Raw genomic sequence first — 23,672 nt, 5'->3', positions numbered from 1 at the left:
TCTTCTGTATATAATTATATATGTACAGCTGGTATAAGTTATACATCTTCTTGTATATAGTGATATGGATCATGCTGGTATAACCTGGGTATCTTCTGTATATAATTATATATGTACAGCTGGTATAAGTTATACATCTTCTTGTATATAGTGATATGGAGCATGCTGGTATAACCTGGGTATCTTCTGTATATAATTATATATGTACAGCTGCTATAAGTTATACATCTTCTTGTATGTAGTGATATGGAGCATGCTGGTATAACCTGGGCATCTTCTGTATATAATTATATATGTACAGCTGGTATAAGTTATACATCTTCCTGTATATAGTGATATGGAGCATCCTGGTATATAGTGGGTATCTTCTGTATATAATTATATATGTACAGCTGGTATAAGTTATACATCTTCTTGTATATAGTGATATGGAACATGCTGGTATAACCTGGGTATCTTTTGTATATAATTATATATGTACAGCTGGTATAAGTTATACATCTTCTTATATATAGTGATATGGAACATGCTGGTATAACCTGGGTATCTTTTGTATATAATTATATATGTACAGCTGGTATAAGTTATACATCTTCTTGTATATAGTGATATGGAACATGCTGGTATAACCTGGGTATCTTTTGTATATAATTATATATGTACAGCTGGTGTAAGTTATACATCTTCTTATATATAGTGATATGGAGCATGCTGGTATAACCTGGGTATCTTCTGTATATAATTATATATGTACAGCTGGTATAAGTTATACATCTTCCTGTATATAGTGATATGGAGCATGCTGGTATAACCTGGGTATCTTCTGGGCGGTCTTGTGCAGCCTGGATGAGCTGTCATGTTCTCTGATCTTCAGTGAGGATCATTCTGGGATTTGGCCCACATCTTGGGGAGTCCCCTGCCGTTGCAAAACGACGCTTCCGAAATTAACGACGGCTATTGATGCAGATCCGTAGCCATACGCAATTTGGCCCGTGCCCAACGACTTCTATGGGCGAGTCCGTGCCGCGATTGCGGACAGGAATAGGACATGCTCTATATATTATTACTTCTACGCCTGGAAATGGGAGTTATTCGGTCACTTGACTGCCAGTGGGTGGAGCTAAAGTTCTGTCTATTCACAGCCATCAGAATTTTGAAAGCAGCTTTGGATGTGACTGGAGCAGAAGAACATTTTTGGTTGATTCATGAGTTAAATTAGCTCCATATTATAATGTTAGTGATACAAATGATATCCAGTGGCAGTGAGGGGTTATTTATCATAGAGAGGACCTTCCTACATGAGGATCTGCCAGGACTTATTGATTGCAGGCAGTCCGCTCCTAAAATATGGGGATTAAGTACATGGCCGACACTTTGTTTACCCCCCATTTCATAGTCATAGGGGGTCTTGTCTGTAACTTGGAGGGAACGCTATGGTCACTGGTGATCTTAAAGGGTTAATTTTCCCATTAGATTTTGGACTCTTTTGCTGCTGTTTGTTTATAGTGGTGATAATTCCCAGTGACTACTTTTTTCCCTCCACGTTCAGACCACAGGGACAGGGAAACTCAGACCGTTTGACATGTCCTATTTTTGCCCCTTTTTACGGATCCCTCAATAGACTCAAGTCTGAGGGATCTGTGAAATCGGGTTCTGAACGGATGCGAACGGCCGTGAAAAACGGACAATTTTCACGACCGATTTGACATCCGTTTGGGTAACCGCTCATCTTTTGCAGCATGATGACATCATCAGTTGGCTCCTTATGTCACAGCTTCCCAGAGCCCAGTGAGTGTGACATGGGGGTAGACATATAACCAGATCCTGGTACAAGAACGTTCCAGGGGCCCCCGGTTTACAGAAGAGGACAGCAGTACTATAAATGGTATATGACAATGGGGGCCCCTGGTATAGATTTAGCATTAGGGCCCCGGAGCTTGTAGCTATGTCACTCTTTGAGCCCTCTCAGCCAATCAGCAGAGCCAAGACAGGTCATATGACATTATTCTGGCCTCCTAAGGACTCATGTGGCCATCGCTCACTTTTTGGCCCCCATAACTGGCACTCATCCAGTTGAAGGGGTTGTTCTCTTAGGACAATTCCTTTAAATCTACTGTTAGATAGGACCAGGTATAAGCCTATCAGATGCTGTATATCATTATGGGAGGGGCCAACTAAGTGGTCAGAAATTTGGCAGTGTCCAAGGGTGTTCAACCTTTGGAGGGTACCCTTGGAATCCCCTTACCCCATCCAGATTTAAGTGGTCCTCATTTGAACCTGAAGCTGATAGTTGAGTAGATGACGCTCAGCTGTGACCGATCGTCTGATCAAAGGTCTCATATTATATGACGTCTTCCATTTTCCTTCCCGGCGGTTTCCGTTTGTCCCCGGAAGTCTGTTCTATTTGTGAAATCTCGTCCGAAACAAGTCAATCATCTCTAAACAATCCACTAAACGAATAATCTGTAAATAATTGCCTCCGGCTCAGCTCCCATAAGAATGACACAGTACAGCACATGTAGCAGAGCTGAGTTTGTCATCAGCATAACTCATGGCGATATATATATCACAATGTGCTGTCTGTGGTTTTACATAGGACTGCAGAGAAACCCGCTAAGAAATTTATAACAGCGCACAAAAGAAATAGTCACATAACCAATTCAGCTCTGCTACATCTTAGTGTATAAATAGTAATGTCGGTGTCGTCCTTGCTTTGCGTCTGTCATGTTTATGTTTTTCTCAGTTCTGCGGGGTCTAACGATTGGGCTCAAATATTTGTGTTCTTATTATTTCCTTTTCCATAGAAACCAGCGCGGTTCTAACGATCGGTCCCATCCTTATTCTTTGCTAATTTGGTGAGTGTCGCTTCTGCTGTGGAAGTCGCACAGTTGGCGTTATTGACGTCTTGTGGCGCTGCGGTTATCGGTTCGATTACGATCAGTGAATAATTTACAAAAAATTTCTGTATTCCCACGTGTATTGTAGGTTTACCTCGAAGGTGTTGTAGAAGATTAGAAAAACATGGCTACTTACTTCTAAAAACAGCGCCACACCTGTCTGCAGGTTACGTGTGGTATTGCAGCTCTTCCCCATTCACTTCAATGGAGTTGAGCTGCAATACCAGATACAACCTATGTGTGGCGCTATTTCTGGAAGGAAGCAGCCATGTTTTTCTAACCTTGTACAGCCCCTTTAAATGGTCCAAGCGACCAGTGCAGCAAGTATACTTAAAGTGCCAGTTCAATCTTATTCAAATAAAGCAAAATCATTGTGTAATAAATAGTTCAGCAACTTTCAAATATACTTTGTGCTTCAATACCTTAGCATTTTCAATATCTCTGCATGCTGTCAACAAATGGGAGCATTCTTGTTTACATCCAGAGAGTGAGCCTCATCTTGACCTAATACTTCTCATAGTTGAGGGCTTGAGGAGGAGGTATGAGGTCCAGTGGAACCTCCTTTTTGTGGAATAGGGTCGGGTAGTATGTAGGTTTTAGGAGGTATGAGGTCTTGTAGAACCTTCTGTTGGTGGAGTAGGTTGTGGTGCAGTACTGAGGAGGTATGAGGTCCAGTAGATCAGGTACATAAAAAGGAGGTGTGAGGTCTGGCGGAGTCTCATGCAGGAGAAGGTATGACATGTATTAAAAAAAAAATAGTGTGAAGGAAAGGCAGATCCAGCACTCCAATGATTAAAAATTCAGTTTTATTAGGTCATGTTTAAAAGGGATAAAACAACAATCCCGGGACCACGCTTACGCGTTTCAGACCACTAGGGTCCTTAATCATAGCTATGACATGTATTGGTGAGAGGACACGGATGAGGTGTGAGGTCTCATGCAGGAGGAGGTATGAGATGAGGCGTGAGGTCTGATGCAGGAGGAGGTATGAGATGTAGTGGTGAGAGGACACGGATGAGGTGCGAGGTCTCATGCAGGAGGAGGTATGAGATGTATTGGGGAGAGGACACGGATGAGGTGTGAGGTCTCATGCAGGAGGAGGTATGACATGTATTGGTGAGAGGACACGGATGAGGCGTGAGGTCTGATGCAGGAGGAGGTATGAGATGTAATGGTGAGAGGACACGGATGAGGTGTGAGGTCTGATGCAGGAGGAGGTATGAGATGAGAGGACACGGATGAGGTGTGAGGTCTCATGCAGGAGGAGGTATGAGATGTATTGGGGAGAGGACACGGATGAGGTACGATGTCTCATGCAGGAGGAGGTATGAGATGTATTGGTGAGAGGACACGGATGAGGTACGATGTCTCATGCAGGAGGAGGTATGAGATGTGTTGGTGAGAGGACAAGGATGAGGTACGATGTCTCATGCAGGAGGAGGTATGAGATGTATTGGGGAGAGGACACGGATGAGGTGTGAGGTCTCATGCAGGAGGAGGTATGAGATGTATTGGTGAGAGGACACGGATGAGGTCTGAGGTCTCATGCAGGAGGAGGTATGAGATGTATTGGTGAGAGGACACGGATGAGGTGTGAGGTCTCATGCAGGAGGAGGTATGAGATGTATTGGTGAGAGGACACGGATGAGGTGTGAGGTCTCATGCAGGAGGAGGTATGAGATGTATTGGTGAGAGGACACGAATGAGGTCTGAGGTCTCATGCAGGAGGAGGTATGAGATGTATTGGTGAGAGGACACGGATGAGGTCTCATGCAGGAGGAGGTATGAGATGTATTGGGGAGAGGACACGGATGAGGTGTGAGGTCTGATGCAGGAGGAGGTATGAGATGTATTGGTGAGAGGACACGGATGAGGTGTGAGGTCTGATGCAGGAGGAGGTATGAGATGTATTGGTGAGAGGACACGGATGAGGTGCGAGGTCTCATGCAGGAGGAGGTATGAGATGTATTGGTGAGAGGACACGAATGAGGTACGATGTCTCATGCAGGAGGAGGTATGAGATGTATTGGTGAGAGGACACGGATGAGGTACGATGTCTCATGCAGGAGGAGGTATGAGATGTATTGGGGAGAGGACACGGATGAGGTGCGAGGTCTCATGCAGGAGGAGGTATGACATGTATTGGTGAGAGGACACGGATGAGGTGTGAGGTCTCATGCAGGAGGAGGTATGAGATGTATTGGTGAGAGGACACGGATGAAGTGTGAAGTCTCATGCAGGAGGAGGTATGACATGTATTGGTGAGAGGACACGGATGAGGTGCGAGGTCTCATGCAGGAGGAGGTATGACATGTATTGGTGAGAGGACACGGATGAGGTCTCATGCAGGAGGAGGTATGAGATGTAGTGGTGAGAGGACACGGATGAGGTGTGAGGTCTCATGCAGGAGGAGGTATGAGATGTAGTGGTGAGAGGACACGGATGAGGTGCGAGGTCTCATGCAGGAGGAGGTATGAGATGTAGTGGTGAGAGGACACAGATGAGGTGTGAGGTCTCATGCAGGAGGAGGTATGAGATGTATTGGGGAGAGGACACGGATGAGGTGCGAGGTCTCATGCAGGAGGAGGTATGAGATGTAGTGGTGAGAGGACACGGATGAGGTGTGAGGTCTCATGCAGGAGGAGGTATGAGATGTATTGGGGAGAGGACACGGATGAGGTGCGAGGTCTCATGCAGGAGGAGGTATGAGATGTATTGGGGAGAGGACACGGATGAGGTGCGAGGTCTCATGCAGGAGGAGGTATGAGATGTATTGGGGAGAGGACACGGATGAGGTGTGAGGTCTCATGCAGGAGGAGGTATGAGATGTATTGGTGAGAGGACACGGATGAGGTGTGAGGTCTCAAGCAGGAGGAGGTATGACATGTATTGGTGAGAGGACACGGATGAGGTCTCATGCAGGAGGAGGTATGAGATGTATTGGTGAGAGGACACGGATGAGGTGTGAGGTCTCATGCAGGAGGAGGTATGACATGTATTGGTGAGAGGACACGGATGAGGTGCGAGGTCTCATGCAGGAGGAGGTATGACATGTATTGGTGAGAGGACACGGATGAGGTGCGAGGTCTCATGCAGGAGGAGGTATGAGATGTAATGGTGAGAGGACACGGATGAGTTGCGAGGTCTCATGCAGGAGGAGGTATGACATGTATTGGTGAGAGGACACGGATGAGGTGTGAGGTCTGATGCAGGAGGAGGTATGAGATGTATTGGGGAGAGGACACGGATGAGGTGCGAGGTCTCATGCAGGAGGAGGTATGACATGTATTGGGGAGAGGACACGGATGAGGTGCGAGGTCTCATGCAGGAGGAGGTATGAGATGTAGTGGTGAGAGGACACGGATGAGGTGCGAGGTCTCATGCAGGAGGAGGTATGAGATGTATTGGTGAGAGGACACGGATGAGGTGCGAGGTCTGATGCAGGAGGAGGTATGAGCTGTATTGGGGAGAGGACACGGATGAGGTGCGAGGTCTCATGCAGGAGGAGGTATGACATGTATTGGTGAGAGGACACGGATGAGGTCTCATGCAGGAGGAGGTATGAGATGTAGTGGTGAGAGGACACGGATGAGGTGTGAGGTCTCATGCAGGAGGAGGTATGAGATGTATTGGGGAGAGGACACGGATGAGGTGCGAGGTCTCATGCAGGAGGAGGTATGAGATGTATTGGGGAGAGGACACGGATGAGGTGCGAGGTCTCATGCAGGAGGAGGTATGAGATGTATTGGGGAGAGGACACGGATGAGGTGCGAGGTCTCATGCAGGAGGAGGTATGAGATGTAGTGGTGAGAGGACACTGATGAGGTGCGAGGTCTCATGCAGGAGGAGGTATGAGATGTATTGGGGAGAGGACACGGATGAGGTGCGAGGTCTCATGCAGGAGGAGGTATGAGATGTATTGGGGAGAGGACACGGATGAGGTGTGAGGTCTCATGCAGGAGGAGGTATGAGATGTATTGGTGAGAGGACACGGATGAGGTGTGAGGTCTCATGCAGGAGGAGGTATGACATGTATTGGTGAGAGGACACGGATGAGGTCTCATGCAGGAGGAGGTATGAGATGTATTGGGGAGAGGACACGGATGAGGTGCGAGGTCTCATGCAGGAGGAGGTATGAGATGTATTGGGGAGAGGACACGGATGAGGTGCGAGGTCTCATGCAGGAGGAGGTATGAGATGTATTGGGGAGAGGACACGGATGAGGTGCGAGGTCTCATGCAGGAGGAGGTATGAGATGTAGTGGTGAGAGGACACGGATGAGGTGTGAGGTCTCATGCAGGAGGAGGTATGAGATGTATTGGGGAGAGGACACGGATGAGGTGCGAGGTCTCATGCAGGAGGAGGTATGAGATGTATTGGGGAGAGGACACGGATGAGGTGCGAGGTCTCATGCAGGAGGAGGTATGAGATGTATTGGGGAGAGGACACGGATGAGGTGTGAGGTCTCATGCAGGAGGAGGTATGAGATGTATTGGTGAGAGGACACGGATGAGGTGTGAGGTCTGATGCAGGAGGAGGTATGACATGTAGTGGTGAGAGGACACGGATGAGGTACGATGTCTCATGCAGGAGGAGGTATGAGATGTATTGGGGAGAGGACACGGATGAGGCGTGAGGTCTCATGCAGGAGGAGGTATGAGATGTATTGGTGAGAGGACACGGATGAGGTGTGAGGTCTGATGCAGGAGGAGGTATGACATGTAGTGGTGAGAGGACACGGATGAGGTACGATGTCTCATGCAGGAGGAGGTATGAGATGTATTGGGGAGAGGACACGGATGAGGCGTGAGGTCTCATGCAGGAGGAGGTATGAGATGTATTGGTGAGAGGACACGGATGAGGTGCGAGGTCTCATGCAGGAGGAGGTATGAGATGTATTGGAGAGAGGACACGGATGAGGTGTGAGGTCTCATGCAGGAGGAGGTATGACATGTATTGGTGAGAGGACACGGATGAGGTGCGAGGTCTCATGCAGGAGGAGGTATGAGATGTATTGGTGAGAGGACACGGATGAGGCGTGAGGTCTCATGCAGGAGGAGGTATGAGATGTATTGGTGAGAGGACACGGATGAGGTGTGAGGTCTGATGCAGGAGGAGGTATGACATGTAGTGGTGAGAGGACACGGATGAGGTGTGAGGTCTCATGCAGGAGGAGGTATGACATGTATTGGTGAGAGGACACGGATGAGGTGTGAGGTCTCATGCAGGAGGAGGTATGACATGTATTGGTGAGAGGACACGGATGAGGTGTGAGGTCTGATGCAGGAGGAGGTATGAGATGTATTGGTGAGAGGACACGGATGAGGTGTGAGGTCTCATGCAGGAGGAGGTATGAGATGAGGCGTGAGGTCTGATGCAGGAGGAGGTATGACATGTAGTGGTGAGAGGACACGGATGAGGTACGATGTCTCATGCAGGAGGAGGTATGAGATGTATTGGTGAGAGGACACGGATGAGGTGCGAGGTCTCATGCAGGAGGAGGTATGAGATGTATTGGTGAGAGGACACGGATGAGGCGTGAGGTCTCATGCAGGAGGAGGTATGAGATGTATTGGTGAGAGGACACGGATGAGGTGCGAGGTCTCATGCAGGAGGAGGTATGAGATGTATTGGTGAGAGGACACGGATGAGGCGTGAGGTCTCATGCAGGAGGAGGTATGAGATGTATTGGTGAGAGGACACGGATGAGGTGCGAGGTCTCATGCAGGAGGAGGTATGAGATGTATTGGTGAGAGGACACGGATGAGGTGCGAGGTCTCATGCAGGAGGAGGTATGAGATGTATTGGTGAGAGGACACGGATGAGGTGTGAGGTCTGATGCAGGAGGAGGAGGTATGAGATGTATTGGTGAGAGGACACGGATGAGGTGTGAGGTCTCATGCAGGAGGAGGTATGACATGTATTGGTGAGAGGACACGGATGAGGTGCGAGGTCTCATGCAGGAGGAGGTATGAGATGTATTGGTGAGAGGACACGGATGAGGTGTGAGGTCTCATGCAGGAGGAGGTATGACATGTATTGGTGAGAGGACACGGATGAGGTGTGAGGTCTCATGCAGGAGGAGGTATGAGATGTATTGGTGAGAGGACACGGATGAGGTGTGAGGTCTCATGCAGGAGAAGGTATGAGATATATTGGTGAGAGGACACGGATGAGGTGTGAGGTCTCATGCAGGAGGAGGTATGACATGTATTGGTGAGAGGACACGGATGAGGTGTGAGGTCTCATGCAGGAGAAGCCGCCGCTTGTATATGAGGCTCCTCCAGACCTCATACCTCATCAGCGGCCGAGCAGGAGCTGAAGCATGATGGGAGGAGTAACATTTACATAGAGCCCGCCCCCTCCCCGGGGACACAAAGCTGAATGAGCCTCTCCAGCCCCTCCATTCATTCCCAGCCCCCTCCGTGATGCTGGAGCCGAGGAGGAGACACTGAGAGCAGAGCGGCCGGTGCACAAAGCAGCGATGTATGGTAAGAGCCCCCGCCCGGGACCCCGCGCTGTACACAGGGACTCTGCACAATCGTGTGACACCCCATCACTGCCAGACAACTCCTAATATATGCTGCATGTCACCCCCTGTACTGGAGACACCCCCTAATATATGCTGCATGTCACCCCCTGTACTGGAGACACCCCCTAATATATGCTGCATGTCACCCCCTGTACTGGAGACACCCCCTAATATATGCTGCATGTCACCCCCTGTACTGGAGACACCCCCTAATATATGCTGCATGTCACCCCCTGTACTGGAGACACCCGTCCACTGCCCGACACCAAAACATCCTGTACACTGCAACACAGCCTGCACTGCCTACACTACATGTCACCTCCACTGCACACCCGTACACTACATGTCACCTCCACTGTACACCCGTACACTACATGTCACCTCCACTGCACACCCGTACACTACATGTCACCTCCACTGTACACTACATGTCACCTCCACTGTACACTACATGTCACCTCCACTGTACACTACATGTCACCTCCACTGCACACCCGTACACTACATGTCACCTCCACTGCACACCCGTACACTACATGTCACCTCCACTGCACACCCGTACACTACATGTCACCTCCACTGTACACTACATGCCACCTCCACTGCACACCCGTACACTACATGTCACCTCCACTGTACACTACATGTCACCTCCACTGTACACCCGTACACTACATGTCACCTCCACTGCACACCCGTACACTACATGTCACCTCCACTGTACACTACATGTCACCTCCACTGTACACTACATGTCACCTCCACTGCACACTACATGTCACCTCCACTGCACACTACATGTCACCTCCACTGTACACTACATGTCACCTCAACTGTACACTACATGTCACCTTCACTGCACACCCGTACACTACATGTCACTTCCACTGCACACCTGTACACTACATGTCACCTCCACTGTACAGCCGTACACTACGTCACCTCCACTGCACACCTGTCCACTACATGTCACCTCCACTGTACACCCGTGCACTACATGTCACCTCCACTGCACACTACATGTCACCTCCACTGTACACCCGTACACAATATGTCACCTCCACTGTACACTACATGTCACCTCCACTGTACACCCGTACACTACATGTCACCTCCACTGTACACTACATGTCACCTCCACTGCACACACGTCCACTACATGTCACCTCCACTGCACACACGTCCACTACATGTCACCTCCACTGCACACCCGTCCACTACATGTCACCTCCACTGCACACCCGTCCACTACATGTCACCTCCACTGCACACCCGTCCACTACATGTCACCTCCACTGTACACCCGTCCACTACATGTCACCTCCACTGTACACCCGTACACTACATGTCACCTCCACTGTACACTACATGTCACCTCCACTGTACACCCGTACACTACATGTCACCTCCACTGTACACCCGTACACTACATGTCACCTCCACTGTACACCCGTACACTACATGTCACCTCCACTGTACACCCGTACACTACATGTCACCTCCACTGTACAGCCGTACACTACGTCACCTCCACTGTACAGCCGTACACTACATGTCACCTCCACTGTACACTACATGTCACCTCCACTGCACACCCGTCCACTGCATGTCACCTCCACTGCATGTCACCTCCACTGTACACCCGTACACTATATGTCACCTCCACTGCACACCCGTACACTATATGTCACCTCCACTGCACACCCGTCCACTACATGTCATCTCCTCTGCACTACAGGTCGCCCCATACTCCTCCAAACACACCCACAATGAAGACACCCTACACGGTCTGTACTGCAACATACCTCTACACTGCAAGACCCCAAGCAATTCTAGGATTCTGTTACAGTAAGACCCCCCATACACAACCCCCCCATACAGTGCAGACCCCCCTACACTGCACAATCCCCCATACAGTGCAGACCCCCCTACACTGCACAACCCCCCCATACAGTGCAGACCCCCTACACTGCACAACCCCCCATACAGTGCAGACCCCCTACACTGCACAACTCCCCCCATACAGTGCAGACCCCCCTACACTGCACAACCCCCCCATACAGTGCAGACCCCCCCTACACAGCACAACCCCCCATACAGTGCAGACCCCCTACACTGCACAACTCCCCCCATACAGTGCAGACCCCCCATACACAGCACAACTCCCCCATACAGTGCAGACCCCCCATACACAGCACAACTCCCCCATACAGTGCAGACCCCCCATACACAGCACAACTCCCCCATACAGTGCAGACCCCCCTACACTGCACCATCCCCCATACAGTGCAGACCCCACTACACTGCACCAGACCCCACTACACTGCACCATCCCCCATACAGTGCAGACCCCCCTACACTGCACAACCCCCCCATACAGTGCAGACCCCCCCTACACTGCACAACCCCCCCATACAGTGCAGACCCCCCTACACTGCACAACTCCCCCATACAGTGCAGACCCCTCTATACTGCACAACCCCTGCATGCAAAGCAGACCCCTCTAAACTACACAAAATCCCCCCATACAGTGCAGACCCCCCTACACTGCACAATCCCCCCATACAGTACAGACCCCCCTACACTGCACAATCCCCCCCATACAGTACAGACCCCCCTACACTGCCTATAATCCTTGCAGTGTATCTCACCCTCCACCGGGCGGCCGTGTTTGACCTGTCACTTCTGCCATCACACGGTCATGTCACCTCCTGTCCTCTCCGGGGTCAGGGTAATCAAGGTGTCTGTAGATTGAAGGGTTTGGGGACCCCAGGGGTCAGCGGAGCAGGGGACACCCAGCGGGTGAGTGACTGACCCTTGTTGATGGGATCACACTGTCATATGGAAGATGAAGGGAATCCTCCTCCTCATTGGCCGAACTGAGACCTGGTATCATCACCCTCATCATCCTCATCATCCCTGGCCTGGTATCATCACCCTCATCATCCTCATCATCCCTGGCCTGGCATCTCCTGCTGTCTCTGTATTGGTCACATTTATAGTCATTACCTGGATTTTTGCCTCCTGTGTTACATCCAATATCCGCTTAGTGTTGGGGTTTGATGTAGTGTCGGCACGGATCACATTATCCTGTGCCGCGCAGGGATTAGGATTGGGATTGAGATCCCTAATTATTGTGACAGTGATTGATGGAGGGGCCGGTTTACAGCCTTCGTTTTGACACCTGCTTATTTTTTTTTACTGACATGCAGATGTAGCAGAGCTGAGTCATTCAGCATCACTCACATGTGTCATCTCAGGTTTTACATGGGACTTCAGGTCAATTTACAAAGAATTCAGGGAAACCCCAAATCTCCTGACTCCCCCAACCCACCAGGACCCTCCAAATTCTGACAAGATTTATCTGACAGTCCATGATCCAGTGCGGAGTCCCGGCCACCTTGTTTGCTTCCCTGACAACCACATAATTCTCAGTGAGTGACCACCTCCCGTGTCCAGTCGTTTCAGGGTTGTCACTTGCGGCCTATGTTTACTGTCACCAACCAGCGGCTCTAACATATAGGGGCCACTTTATTTAGAAATGATCCATTAGGGATTTTTCTGGAGTTTCCCTTTAATTCAGAGCGATATTAAAGTCTATAGAAGAAGTTCAGCTCTGCTACATCTGCTCTGTGTGGCTGGGTTTGGATACTTTGTATATATTTAGCTTGTGATTTATTGTGTTATTTGATATTTGGTTACTTTGTATCAATCTTGTTGTATTATGAAAATATCCAGAGTGTCACATTTCTATTCTCACCCCGTGTTGTCTGAAGAGCGGACAGTCTATTTGAGTCCCGATTAAGGACAAAATTGTCTCGCCCCCTTTGCTTGACCCGTGGGCAAAAATGGGCCCCTTCCTGATTCACACAAACACAACCCCCAGAAGGTCCCCATGGTGGCATGTCCCACCCCAAAGGGCCAAATGTTCCTGACCCAAGGAACTTACAATCTAAATTCTAGTTATGTGCAGACCACATGAGGGGGGGCACCAAAAATAAAAAGGGTGCCGCCTCCTGGTTCACATGCCTAGACAGGAGGGCCCGATTCTTGTTGGCTCCACCCCCAAGGATCACATTTTCTTGACCCATGGAGCTTACAACCAAAGAAGAGGGGCATCATGGGAAAAATCCTAAAACTTGTTGATTGTATTTCCTGCCACCCCCCATCTATTGTAGATCAGAACGGCGGAGTGACCTTCAGACCCCCTCCCTGATGTGTTTTGTGGTGCCCTTCAGAGATTGGCACCAAAGGGGGATGGGACCACTGTGAATTTGGCGTACCCTTCCCTCTCCATAAACCAAATTGGAATTGTAGCCCATTCAATCTTCCCCAGCACCCCCAAACCTGAACGTTTCCTGCGGTTTTGTTCATACTGAGCCTCCTGGTTCATGAATAGAATCCTAGACCTGCAGTTAAGACTGACACAGTAGAAGAAAGGGAGTGTGTGTGTTTATTTGTGTTGCTATTTGGGAGTCCGCGTAACCTGGGTGACTAGGAGCCGTAATGGCGACCATGTGGCTTGTCACTCAGCTTTCCCAGAAACAGAAAATACTGAAAAGCGCCCAATTTAGAGGGGTTTTTCCCTTTAAATAGTGACTCAGACAGAATAACTCCGGTTTATTGACTATATTTCGGGTGACGAGTGCGCGCCGCCTCCACGCTGGGCACATGGTACTGGCTGCACTGGTGACAAGGACCTTTGGATGGTGACCGTGTATCCTGTGCCGGGACTCAGCGGGGGAAGGGTTGTGTGAAATCCCCAGCACAATGGCCGGCTGTGCGGCGGCAGATAAACAGGAATTGGGATGTTTTCTCGTGGGGGATTATGGGGGATTGCAAAAAATAAAAGCAGAAGTAACTCAGAGTTTACTAACGGGAACTTCATAGGGAAATTCCGGCGGGTTCTATAGATCGCGGTGGTCACAGGGATTATTGTATATACTGCATCATCGCGCTATTTATAATCAGTTCTCCTACACTGCAGCGCCCCCTCTGGTGTGGAGCATAATGCGGTGTTCATCCTGAGCCCTCTGCTTCAGGAATTGCATGTAGCGCTATTTTTCTTGTCAAATTAGATGGAATCTGCCACGGAGGGTCCGCACGCCGGCAGGTTTTCCCCCCGCGGATTAGTCCCATTGAATGCTAGGGCTCTGTTCACATCACGTTTTTGGTTTACATTTAACGTGGACGTCAGGAAAGCTCCCGACATAAACGCTAAACGTATCCGTAGGGGAGGTGAAAAGAGGTATGGAATATCGTAGACTATACTATTGCAAACATGGGGGCCTATGGGTGACGGATGCCACTATATGGGGTACATCACTGGCACCCCGTTAACGTATATATGTCAAACTCCTCGGTAGCTATTCATGATGTACGTATGCGTTAAACGGAGGCCATTATAGCGTGTGGGTGACGGAGGCCATTATAGCCTGTGGGTGACGGAGGCCACTATAGCCTGTGGGTGACGGAGGCCATCATAGCCTGTGGGTGACGGGTGCCATCATAGCGCGTGGGTGACGGGTGCCATCATAGCGCGTGGGTGACGGGTGCCATTATAGCGCGTGGGTGACGGGTGCCATCATAGCCTGTGGGTGACGGAGGCCACTATAGCCTGTGGGTGACGGAGGCCACTATAGCCTGTGGGTGACGGAGGCCACTATAGCCTGTGGGTGACGGAGGCCATTATACCCTGTGGGTGACGGAGGCCACTATAGCCTGTGGGTGACGGAGGCCACTATAGCCTGTGGGTGACGGAGGCCACTATAGCCTGTGGGTGACGGAGGCCACTATAGCCTGTGGGTGACGGAGGCCACTATAGCCTGTGGGTGACGGGGGCCACTATAGCCTGTGGGTGACGGGGGCCATTATAGCCTGTGGGTGACGGGTGCCACTATAGCCTGTGGGTGACGGAGGCCACTATAGCCTGTGGGTGACGGGTGCCACTATAGCCTGTGGGTGACGGAGGCCACTATAGCCTGTGGGTGACGGAGGCCACTATAGCCTGTGGGTGACGGAGGCCACTATAGCCTGTGGGTGACGGAGGCCACTATAGCCTGTGGGTGACGGAGGCCACTATAGCCTGTGGGTGACGGAGGCCATTATAGCCTGTGGGTGACGGAGGCCATTATAGCCTGTGGGTGACGGAGGCCACTATACCCTGTGGGTGACGGAGGCCACTATAGCCTGTGGGTGACGGGTGCCATTATAGCCTATTACTATGACAACTGCACAGTATCACTTCTATCACTAGGACAACTGCACAGCATCACTTCTATTACCATGACAACTGCACAGTATCACTTCTATTACCCTGACAACTGCACAGTATCACTTCTATTACTCAAACAACTGCACAGTATCACTTCTATTACCCTGACAACTGCACAGTATCACTTCTATTACCCTGACAACTGCACAGTATCACTTCTATTACCCTGACAACTGCACAGTATCACTTCTATTACCATGACAACTGCACAGTATCACTTCTATTACTCTGACAACTGCACAGTATCACTTCTATTACTCAGACAACTGCACAGTATCACTTCTATTACCATGACAACTGCACAGTATCACTTCTATTACCATGACAACTGCACAGTATCACTTCTATTACCATGACAACTGCACAGTATCACTTCTATTACCATGACAACTGCACAGTATCACTTCTATTACTCAGACAACTGCACAGTATCACTTCTATTACCCTGACAATTGCACAGTATCACTTCTATTACCCTGACAACTGCCCAGTATCACTTCTATTACCCTGACAACTGCACAGTATCACTTCTATTACCCTGACAACTGCACAGTATCACTTCTATTACCCTGACAACTGCACAGTATCACTTCTATTACCCTGACAACTGCACAGTATCACTTCTATTACCCTGGCAACTGCACAGTATCACTTCTATTACCCTGACAACTGCCCAGTATCACTTCTATTACCCTGACAACGGCACAGTATCACTTCTATTACCATGACAACTGCCCAGTATCACTTCTATTACCCTGACAACTGCACAGTATCACTTCTATTACCATGACAACTGCACAGTATCACTTCTATTACCATGACAACTGCACAGTATCACTTCTATTACTCTGACAACTGCACAGTATCACTTCTATTACCATGACAACTGCACAGCATCACTTCTATTACCCTGACAACTGCACAGTATCACTTCTATTACCCTGACAACTGCACAGTATCACTTATGTAATGTGATTGGTTGCTATGGGCAACTGCTCCACTTTTCGCTTGCACGAGTTTTGAGAAATCTCCCCCTCCGCTTGATTGCCGCCATATGATCCGATCGTTTTTTCACTCCGGTTTAGGGTGCATTCATATGTTGATAACGTGCCGCGCAGTTGAAAAAACATGAGAATTACCGCGGTTTTCCTTTCCTGTTTGCGGCTGCACAGCTGTTACTGGTGACACACGTGCTGCGTGGCTGGTGTACAGCTGAGGGTTTGTTATACAATATCAGTCTAGGCGATCCACAATCAGCAGCAGAAAGACTCCAGATGTAAAGATGAATATTCCCATTCACTGACAGAAAGCAGAGATTTTAATGGTAGCGGATTTGATACAAAACATTTTACCATTTTTTTTTTTTTAAAGATATGATGTAAAATAGGAAACCTTTTACCTGTATTGTATAAACGCTACATCCGATGTTAACATTGGCCGCTGTACGTACTTGCGTCATCACATCCATGCGGTCATGTGACAATCACATGACCACGTCGTCCCAGGACAGAGTCATCGTTACGTCATGTTTCCCTCACCCGGTCATATATCCGCACAGTTTATATACTGATAGGACCTTGTTGCCCATAGAAACCAATCACTGAGCAGCTTTCATTTTTCCAGAGCAGTGAAAGAAACGTAAGCTGAGCTCTGATTGGTTGCTATGGGCAACCAGGCAGTTTTTTTCTGTTTGATAAATCTCCCCCATGGTCTTTGCTTTTGAACGCCAGTGATTGTCAATCATGTTATATGTTCCCACTAAAATAGCGTATTAAAATTGTTTTACCAAAATGTCAGCTTTAGGCATCATTTACACGAGTGTAATATACGCGCGTGCGACACGCGTGCTTTTCACGCGTGTCGTACGCACCTATATTACTCTATGGACCAGTGCAGACAGTCCGTGGGTTTTGTGCAGCATGAGTGCGCTGCGTAAAACTCACGACATGTTCTATATATCTGCGTTTTTCACGCATCACGCACCCATTGAAGTCAATCGGTGCGTGAAAACCACGCAGGTGCTTCCGTGCAAACTGCGTGATTCGCGCAACAGCTGTCATTCTCTGAATGTAAACAGAAAAGCACCACGTGCTTTTCTTTTTACAAACATCCAAACTGAGTGTCATAATGATGACGGCTGCGAGAAAATCACGCAGCCGCGCATCATACTCTGATGACACACGCAGCTGTTAAGTGCCTTTTGCGCACGCAAAACGCTGCGTTTTTTGCATGCGCAAAACGCACACACTCGTGTAAATCAGGCCTTAGGCCTCGTGGTCGTATTACGGCTCCATACAAGATACGAGTAGTACGCAGTAGGGTGCCATAGGCATGATAAGTAATGTATGTACACAGTGAGCCCACCAGCAGAATAGTGAGTGCAGCTCTAGAGTATAATACAGGATATAACTCAGGATCAGTACAGGATAAGTAATGTAATGTATGTACACAGTGACTCCACCAGCAGAATAGTGAGTGCAGCTCTGGAGTATAATACAGGATGTAACTCAGGATCAGTACAGGATAAGTAATGTAATGTATGTACACAGTGACTCCACCAGCAGAATAGTGAGTGCAGCTCTGGAGTATAATACAGGATGTAACTCAGGATCAGTACAGGATAAGTAATGTAATGTATGTACACAGTGACTCCACCAGCAGAATAATGAGTGCAGCTCTGGAGTATAATACAGGATGTAACTCAGGATCAGTACAGGATAATAATGTATGTACACAGTGACTCCACCAGCAGCATAGTGAGTGCAGCTCTGGAGTATAATCCAGCATGTAACTCAGGATCAGTACAGGATAAGTAATGTATGTATGTACACAGTGACTCCACCAGCAGAATAGTGAGTGCAGCTCTGGAGTATAATACAGGATGTAACTCAGGATCAGTACAGGATAAGTAATGTAATGTATGTACACAGTGACTCCACCAGCAGAATAGTGAGTGCAGCTCTGGAGTATAATACAGGATATAACTCAGGATCAGTACAGGATAAGTAATATAATGTATGTACACAGCGACTCTGCCAGCAGAATAGTGAGTGCAGCTCTGGAGTATAATACAGGATGTAACTCAGGATCAGTACAGGATAAGTAATGTAATGTATGTACACAGTGACTCCACCAGCAGAATAGTGAGTGCAGCTCTGGAGTATAATACAGGATGTAACTCAGGATCAGTACAGGATAAGTAATGTATGTACACAGTGACTCCACCAGCAGAATAGTGAGTGCAGCTCTGGAGTATAATACAGGATGTAACTCAGGATCAGTACAGGATAAGTAATGTAATGTATGTACACAGTGACTCCACCAGCAGAATAGTGAGTGCAGTTCTGGAGTATAATACAGGATGTAACTCAGGATCAGTACAGGATAAGTAATGTAATGTATGTACACAGTGACTCCACCAGCAGAATAGTGAGTGCAGCTCTGGAGTATAATACAGGCTGTAACTCAGGATCAGTACAGGATAAGTAATGTAATGTATGTACACAGTGACTCCACCAGCAGAATAGTGAGTGCAGCTCTGGAGTATAATACAGGATGTAACTCAGGATCAGTACAGGATAAGTAATGTAATGTATGTACACAGTGACTCCACCAGCAGAATAGTGAGTGCAGCTCTGGAGTATAATACAGGATATAACTCAGGATCAGTACAGGATAAGTAATGTAATGTATGTACACAGTGACTCCACCAGCAGAATAGTGAGTACAGCTCTGGAGTATAATACAGGATGTAACTCAGGATCAGTACAGGATAAGTAATGTAATGTATGTACACAGTGACTCCACCAGCAGAATAGTGAGTGCAGCTCTGGAGTATAATACAGGATATAACTCAGGATCAGTACAGGATAAGTAATGTAATGTATGTACACAGTGACTCCACCAGCAGAATAGTGAGTGCAGCTCTGGAGTATAATACAGGATGTAACTCAGGATCAGTACAGGATAAGTAATGTAATGTATGTACACAGTAACTCCACCAGCAGAATAATGAGTGCAGCTCTGGAGTATAATACAGGATGTAACTCAGGATCAGTACAGGATAAGTAATGTAATGTATGTACACAGTGACTCCACCAGCAGAATAGTGAGTGCAGCTCTGGAGTATAATACAGATGTAACTCAGGATCAGTACAGGATAAGTAATGTAATGTATGTACACAGTGACTCCACCAGCAGAATAGTGAGTGCAGCTCTGGAGTATAATACAGGATGTAACTCAGGATCAGTACAGGATAAGTGATGTAATGTATGTACACAGTGACTCCACCAGCAGAATAGTGAGTGCAGCTCTGGAGTATAATACAGGATGTAACTCAGGATCAGTACAGGATAAGTAATGTAATGTATTTATAAATTTGTTATATGGATGAATCCTATAGATAAACTGAATAGGATTAAAAACACAAAAAATGGCCATACTCACAAATTGGACAGGTATAATCCCAACAGGACGCAGCCAGGCCAAAAATGCTGCTGAAGGAAAGTGCACAGGTGCGTTTAAATAATAATAGCCACTCCCACTAGCCTTGAGGGGAGTGGCGTGTGGTGCATGGGATATGTAGTAAAAAGTAAATGAATAGTGTATAATGTGCAAGTAGTAATAATATGTGTGAAATATAGGGGGCAGTACTGAGTATAGTGAGTGGTGAATAAAGTGTGAAATATAGGGGGCAGTACTGAGTATAGTGAGTGGTGAATAAAGTGTAAAATATAGGGGGCAGTACTAAAAGGGTCAGGAACGTGAGTGATGCATGAAGTGTGGGTGCCGTGTGTAAAACATGGACGGCTAATGCGTAAATCATCAGGCACAGCCTATATAGCCTGGTAGAAGCCTATTTGTAACGCCATGATAGTACATAGAGCGGACTGCCCTGCTTGCTATGCCAGACCGCAACACACCATGCTCTCCCAGCATTGAAGACCCGGCTGCGTCCAAAAAGTAGTAAATATTATACAAGTAAACATGGAAAATACATGGGGTATTGGTTGTAATTTTGGCCAAAAGAACGCAAGCTCGCAATCCTCGTCACGGATCCCCACACTTGCGAGTCCCTAACTGGAACTTTTCGTTCCAAACTTGAAGCTACACCACAGAAAAAAGTGGGACAAGGCTAGTGGGAGTGGCTATTATTATTTAAACGCACCTGTGCACCTTCCTTCAGCAGCGTTTTCGGCCTGGCTGGGTCCTGTTGGGGTTATACCTGCCCAATTTGTGAGTATGGCCATTTTTTGTGTTTTTAATCCTATGTCCCACTTTTTTCTGTGGTGTAGATAAACGGAATAGTTTGGTTCCGAGGTGGACATCCCCTTTAAGCTACTAATCACCTGATGTAAATATTTGCAGTAAAGGGTTAACATGAAGGATAGCTGTGCGGTCTCATGGGTGAGATCAGATTGTGCTGATCCCCTCCACACATGACATGTAAGATGAAACAGATCTTGGATTTCTACTAGTAATTATTGACCAGGTGACTGGCGTTCTACATTAATGTGGGACCGCTCCTATATTTCACCTGGGGGGGGTCCGGCAGCGTCTCATTCCCCTCTTCCCATTAAGAAAACATATAGGCTTGGCCGAGTCGAGCGTGCGTATGGATGAGTTCGGCTGATCGCTATGTAAATTGTACGGGCAGGTAATAGACGGGTTTTGAACTGCGAGCTTTGAACGATCCTTCAATGTTTTAATGGAGTACTACAAGTCCCAGCATTCATGGTCAGGTGTTTTGTGTTTGTGTAAGCAAGCGGGACACACAGGGCGGATTCAGGATCACAGGCGCGCACTACCAGTCACAGCCAGTGCCGTTCATGAGAAAGCCCCTTGACCTGCGGTGCGGAATTTAATTAAATGGGATACAAAACCGCAACAGAAAGCCCAGCGTTGCGACTATTGCGGCGGAAGCTTGCTGGGAACCTTGTGTCCTGACATTCATGTGGATGTGACACGTACCACCGACCTAAACATGGCTGCAGACAAGTGCCCCCTTCATGGCAGCGGTATTCCCTAATGGCAGTGCCCTCTGTCAGCAGGATAATGCCCCCGCCATACTGCAGACAAGTGCCCCCTTCATGGCAGCGGTATTCCCTAATGGCAGTGCCCTCTGTCAGCAGGATAATGCCCCCGCCATACTGCAGACAAGTGCCCCCTTCATGGCAGCGGTATTCCCTAATGGCAGCGCCCTCTGTCAGCAGGATAATGCCCCCGCCATACTGCAGACAAGTGCCCCCTTCATGGCAGCGGTATTCCCTAATGGCAGTGCCCTCTGTCAGCAGGATAATGCCCCCGCCATACTGCAGACAAGTGCCCCCTTCATGGCATCGGTATTCCCTAATGGCAGTGCCCTCTGTCAGCAGGATAATGCCCCCGCCACCCTGCAGACAAGTACCCCCTTCATGGCATCGGTATTACCTAATGGCAGTGCCCTCTGTCAGCAGGATAATGCCCCCGCCATACTGCAGACAAGTGCCCCCTTCATGGCAGCGGTATTCCCTAATGGCAGTGCCCTCTGTCAGCAGGATAATGCCCCCGCCATACTGCAGACAAGTGCCCCCTTCATGGCATCGGTATTTACTAATGTCAGTGCCCTCTGTCAGCAGGATAATGCCCCCGCCACCCTGCAGACAAGTACCCCCTTCATGGCATCGGTATTCCCTAGCTGTGTATCTAATCCTAGCATGTGTGATACTGTCTGCTGAGCTGTGTATCTAATCCTATCATGTGTGATACTGTCTGCTGAGCTGTGTATCTAATCCTATCATGTGTGATACTGTCTGCTGAGCCGGTGTATCTAATCCTATCATGTGTGATACTGTCTGCTGAGCTGTGTATCTAATCCTATAATGTGTCATACTGTCAGCAGAGCATGTATCTAATCCTATCATGTGTGATACTGTCTGCTGAGTTGTGTATCTAATCCTATCATGTGTGATACTGTCTGCTGAGCTGTGTATCTAATCCTATCATGTGTGATACTGTCTGCTGAGCTGTGTATCTAATCCTATCCTGTGTGATACTGTCTGCTGAGTTGTGTATCTAATCCTATCATGTGTTTTCTAAGCCAGCACAATTAACACCTCTCCCTGATGTACACACCGTCCTGGTCCCAATTTCTCGGGCACCTTTAAATGAGTGACCTTTGACTTCTGACCCTCTATCCCGTCCGTCATAAAGCTCTTGCTTCGGTATTTTTTCTTGTATTTTGGCTGCGGCCCCGGCGTCCACTTCTGATTATCCCTCATCAGCGTAATGCGGACAGAATCGCTCTGATTGTCCCCTGCCCTGGATTTATAATGATGTCATCACTGCCGGTACATTCTGGACACATGCACTTCAAATTAAAGGGGTCCCAAACCTGCAGTCCCATGTAAAGGTACAGAGAGGAGGTTGGCATGAAGCTCTCCCTTTTATAAAGAGTTTCTGCAGCAGCTGTGGTGTGTTTTATAGGCTGTGCCAGCTGCGGTGGTGACTAATATACTCTTATAATTTACATGGGGGGGGGGCATTATCACATATACGGGGAGCGGTCTTATTAGGGTTCCTGTAGACAGACTTTGATATGCAGAGAGCGAGGCGCCGACATCTTCATCAGTGAATCATGCTGTAATTGACTTGGTCACATCCCTTCTGATTAAATGTTCAAGATCTCTGCTTGCTTGCTTAAATTGTTTGTCCGGTCTTGCGTCAATTAAACAAAATCCTTGTATAATGAAAAGTTCTGCAACTTTCTAATATAGTTTGTGTGGCAATTCCTTACCATTTCCAAGATCTCTGCTTGCTGACAGTGAACAGAAACATTTTTCCTAACCAGAGGCTGAAAACCTGTCCTGACCTAATACAACTCATGGCTAAGTCTTTGTTACAGTTGTATCCAGTTTAGTCTGCACTCCAAACAAATAAATTTTACCTGCACTGATACATTGTAGCAAACCATCAGCACGAGAGAGAGAT

General features: G+C 48.1%; 1 protein-coding gene across 3 annotated transcripts in view; it reads left to right on the top strand.

Annotated features, from left to right (window-relative positions):
- The window catches only part of EFR3B (EFR3 homolog B), a 181,960-nt gene that overhangs the window by 18,823 nt on the left and 139,465 nt on the right, over positions 1-23,672 (top strand). The window contains exon 1 of one of the 3 annotated variants that reach the window (XM_075860834.1): positions 9,258-9,388. The exons of the other annotated variants lie outside the window; for them this stretch is intronic. Coding sequence (XP_075716949.1) covers positions 9,382-9,388 — 7 coding nt within the window. The 5' untranslated portion in view covers positions 9,258-9,381. Of the gene's footprint in view, positions 1-9,257; positions 9,389-23,672 lie in introns of those variants that run through there. 3 annotated transcript variants of the gene reach the window in all.

Source organism: Rhinoderma darwinii, chromosome 4, assembly GCF_050947455.1.
Source record: "Rhinoderma darwinii isolate aRhiDar2 chromosome 4, aRhiDar2.hap1, whole genome shotgun sequence".
Lineage (NCBI taxonomy): Eukaryota > Metazoa > Chordata > Amphibia > Anura > Rhinodermatidae > Rhinoderma > Rhinoderma darwinii.
Note: the sequence above shows the minus strand (reverse complement) of the source record. Positions and strands in the feature narration are given on the sequence as shown.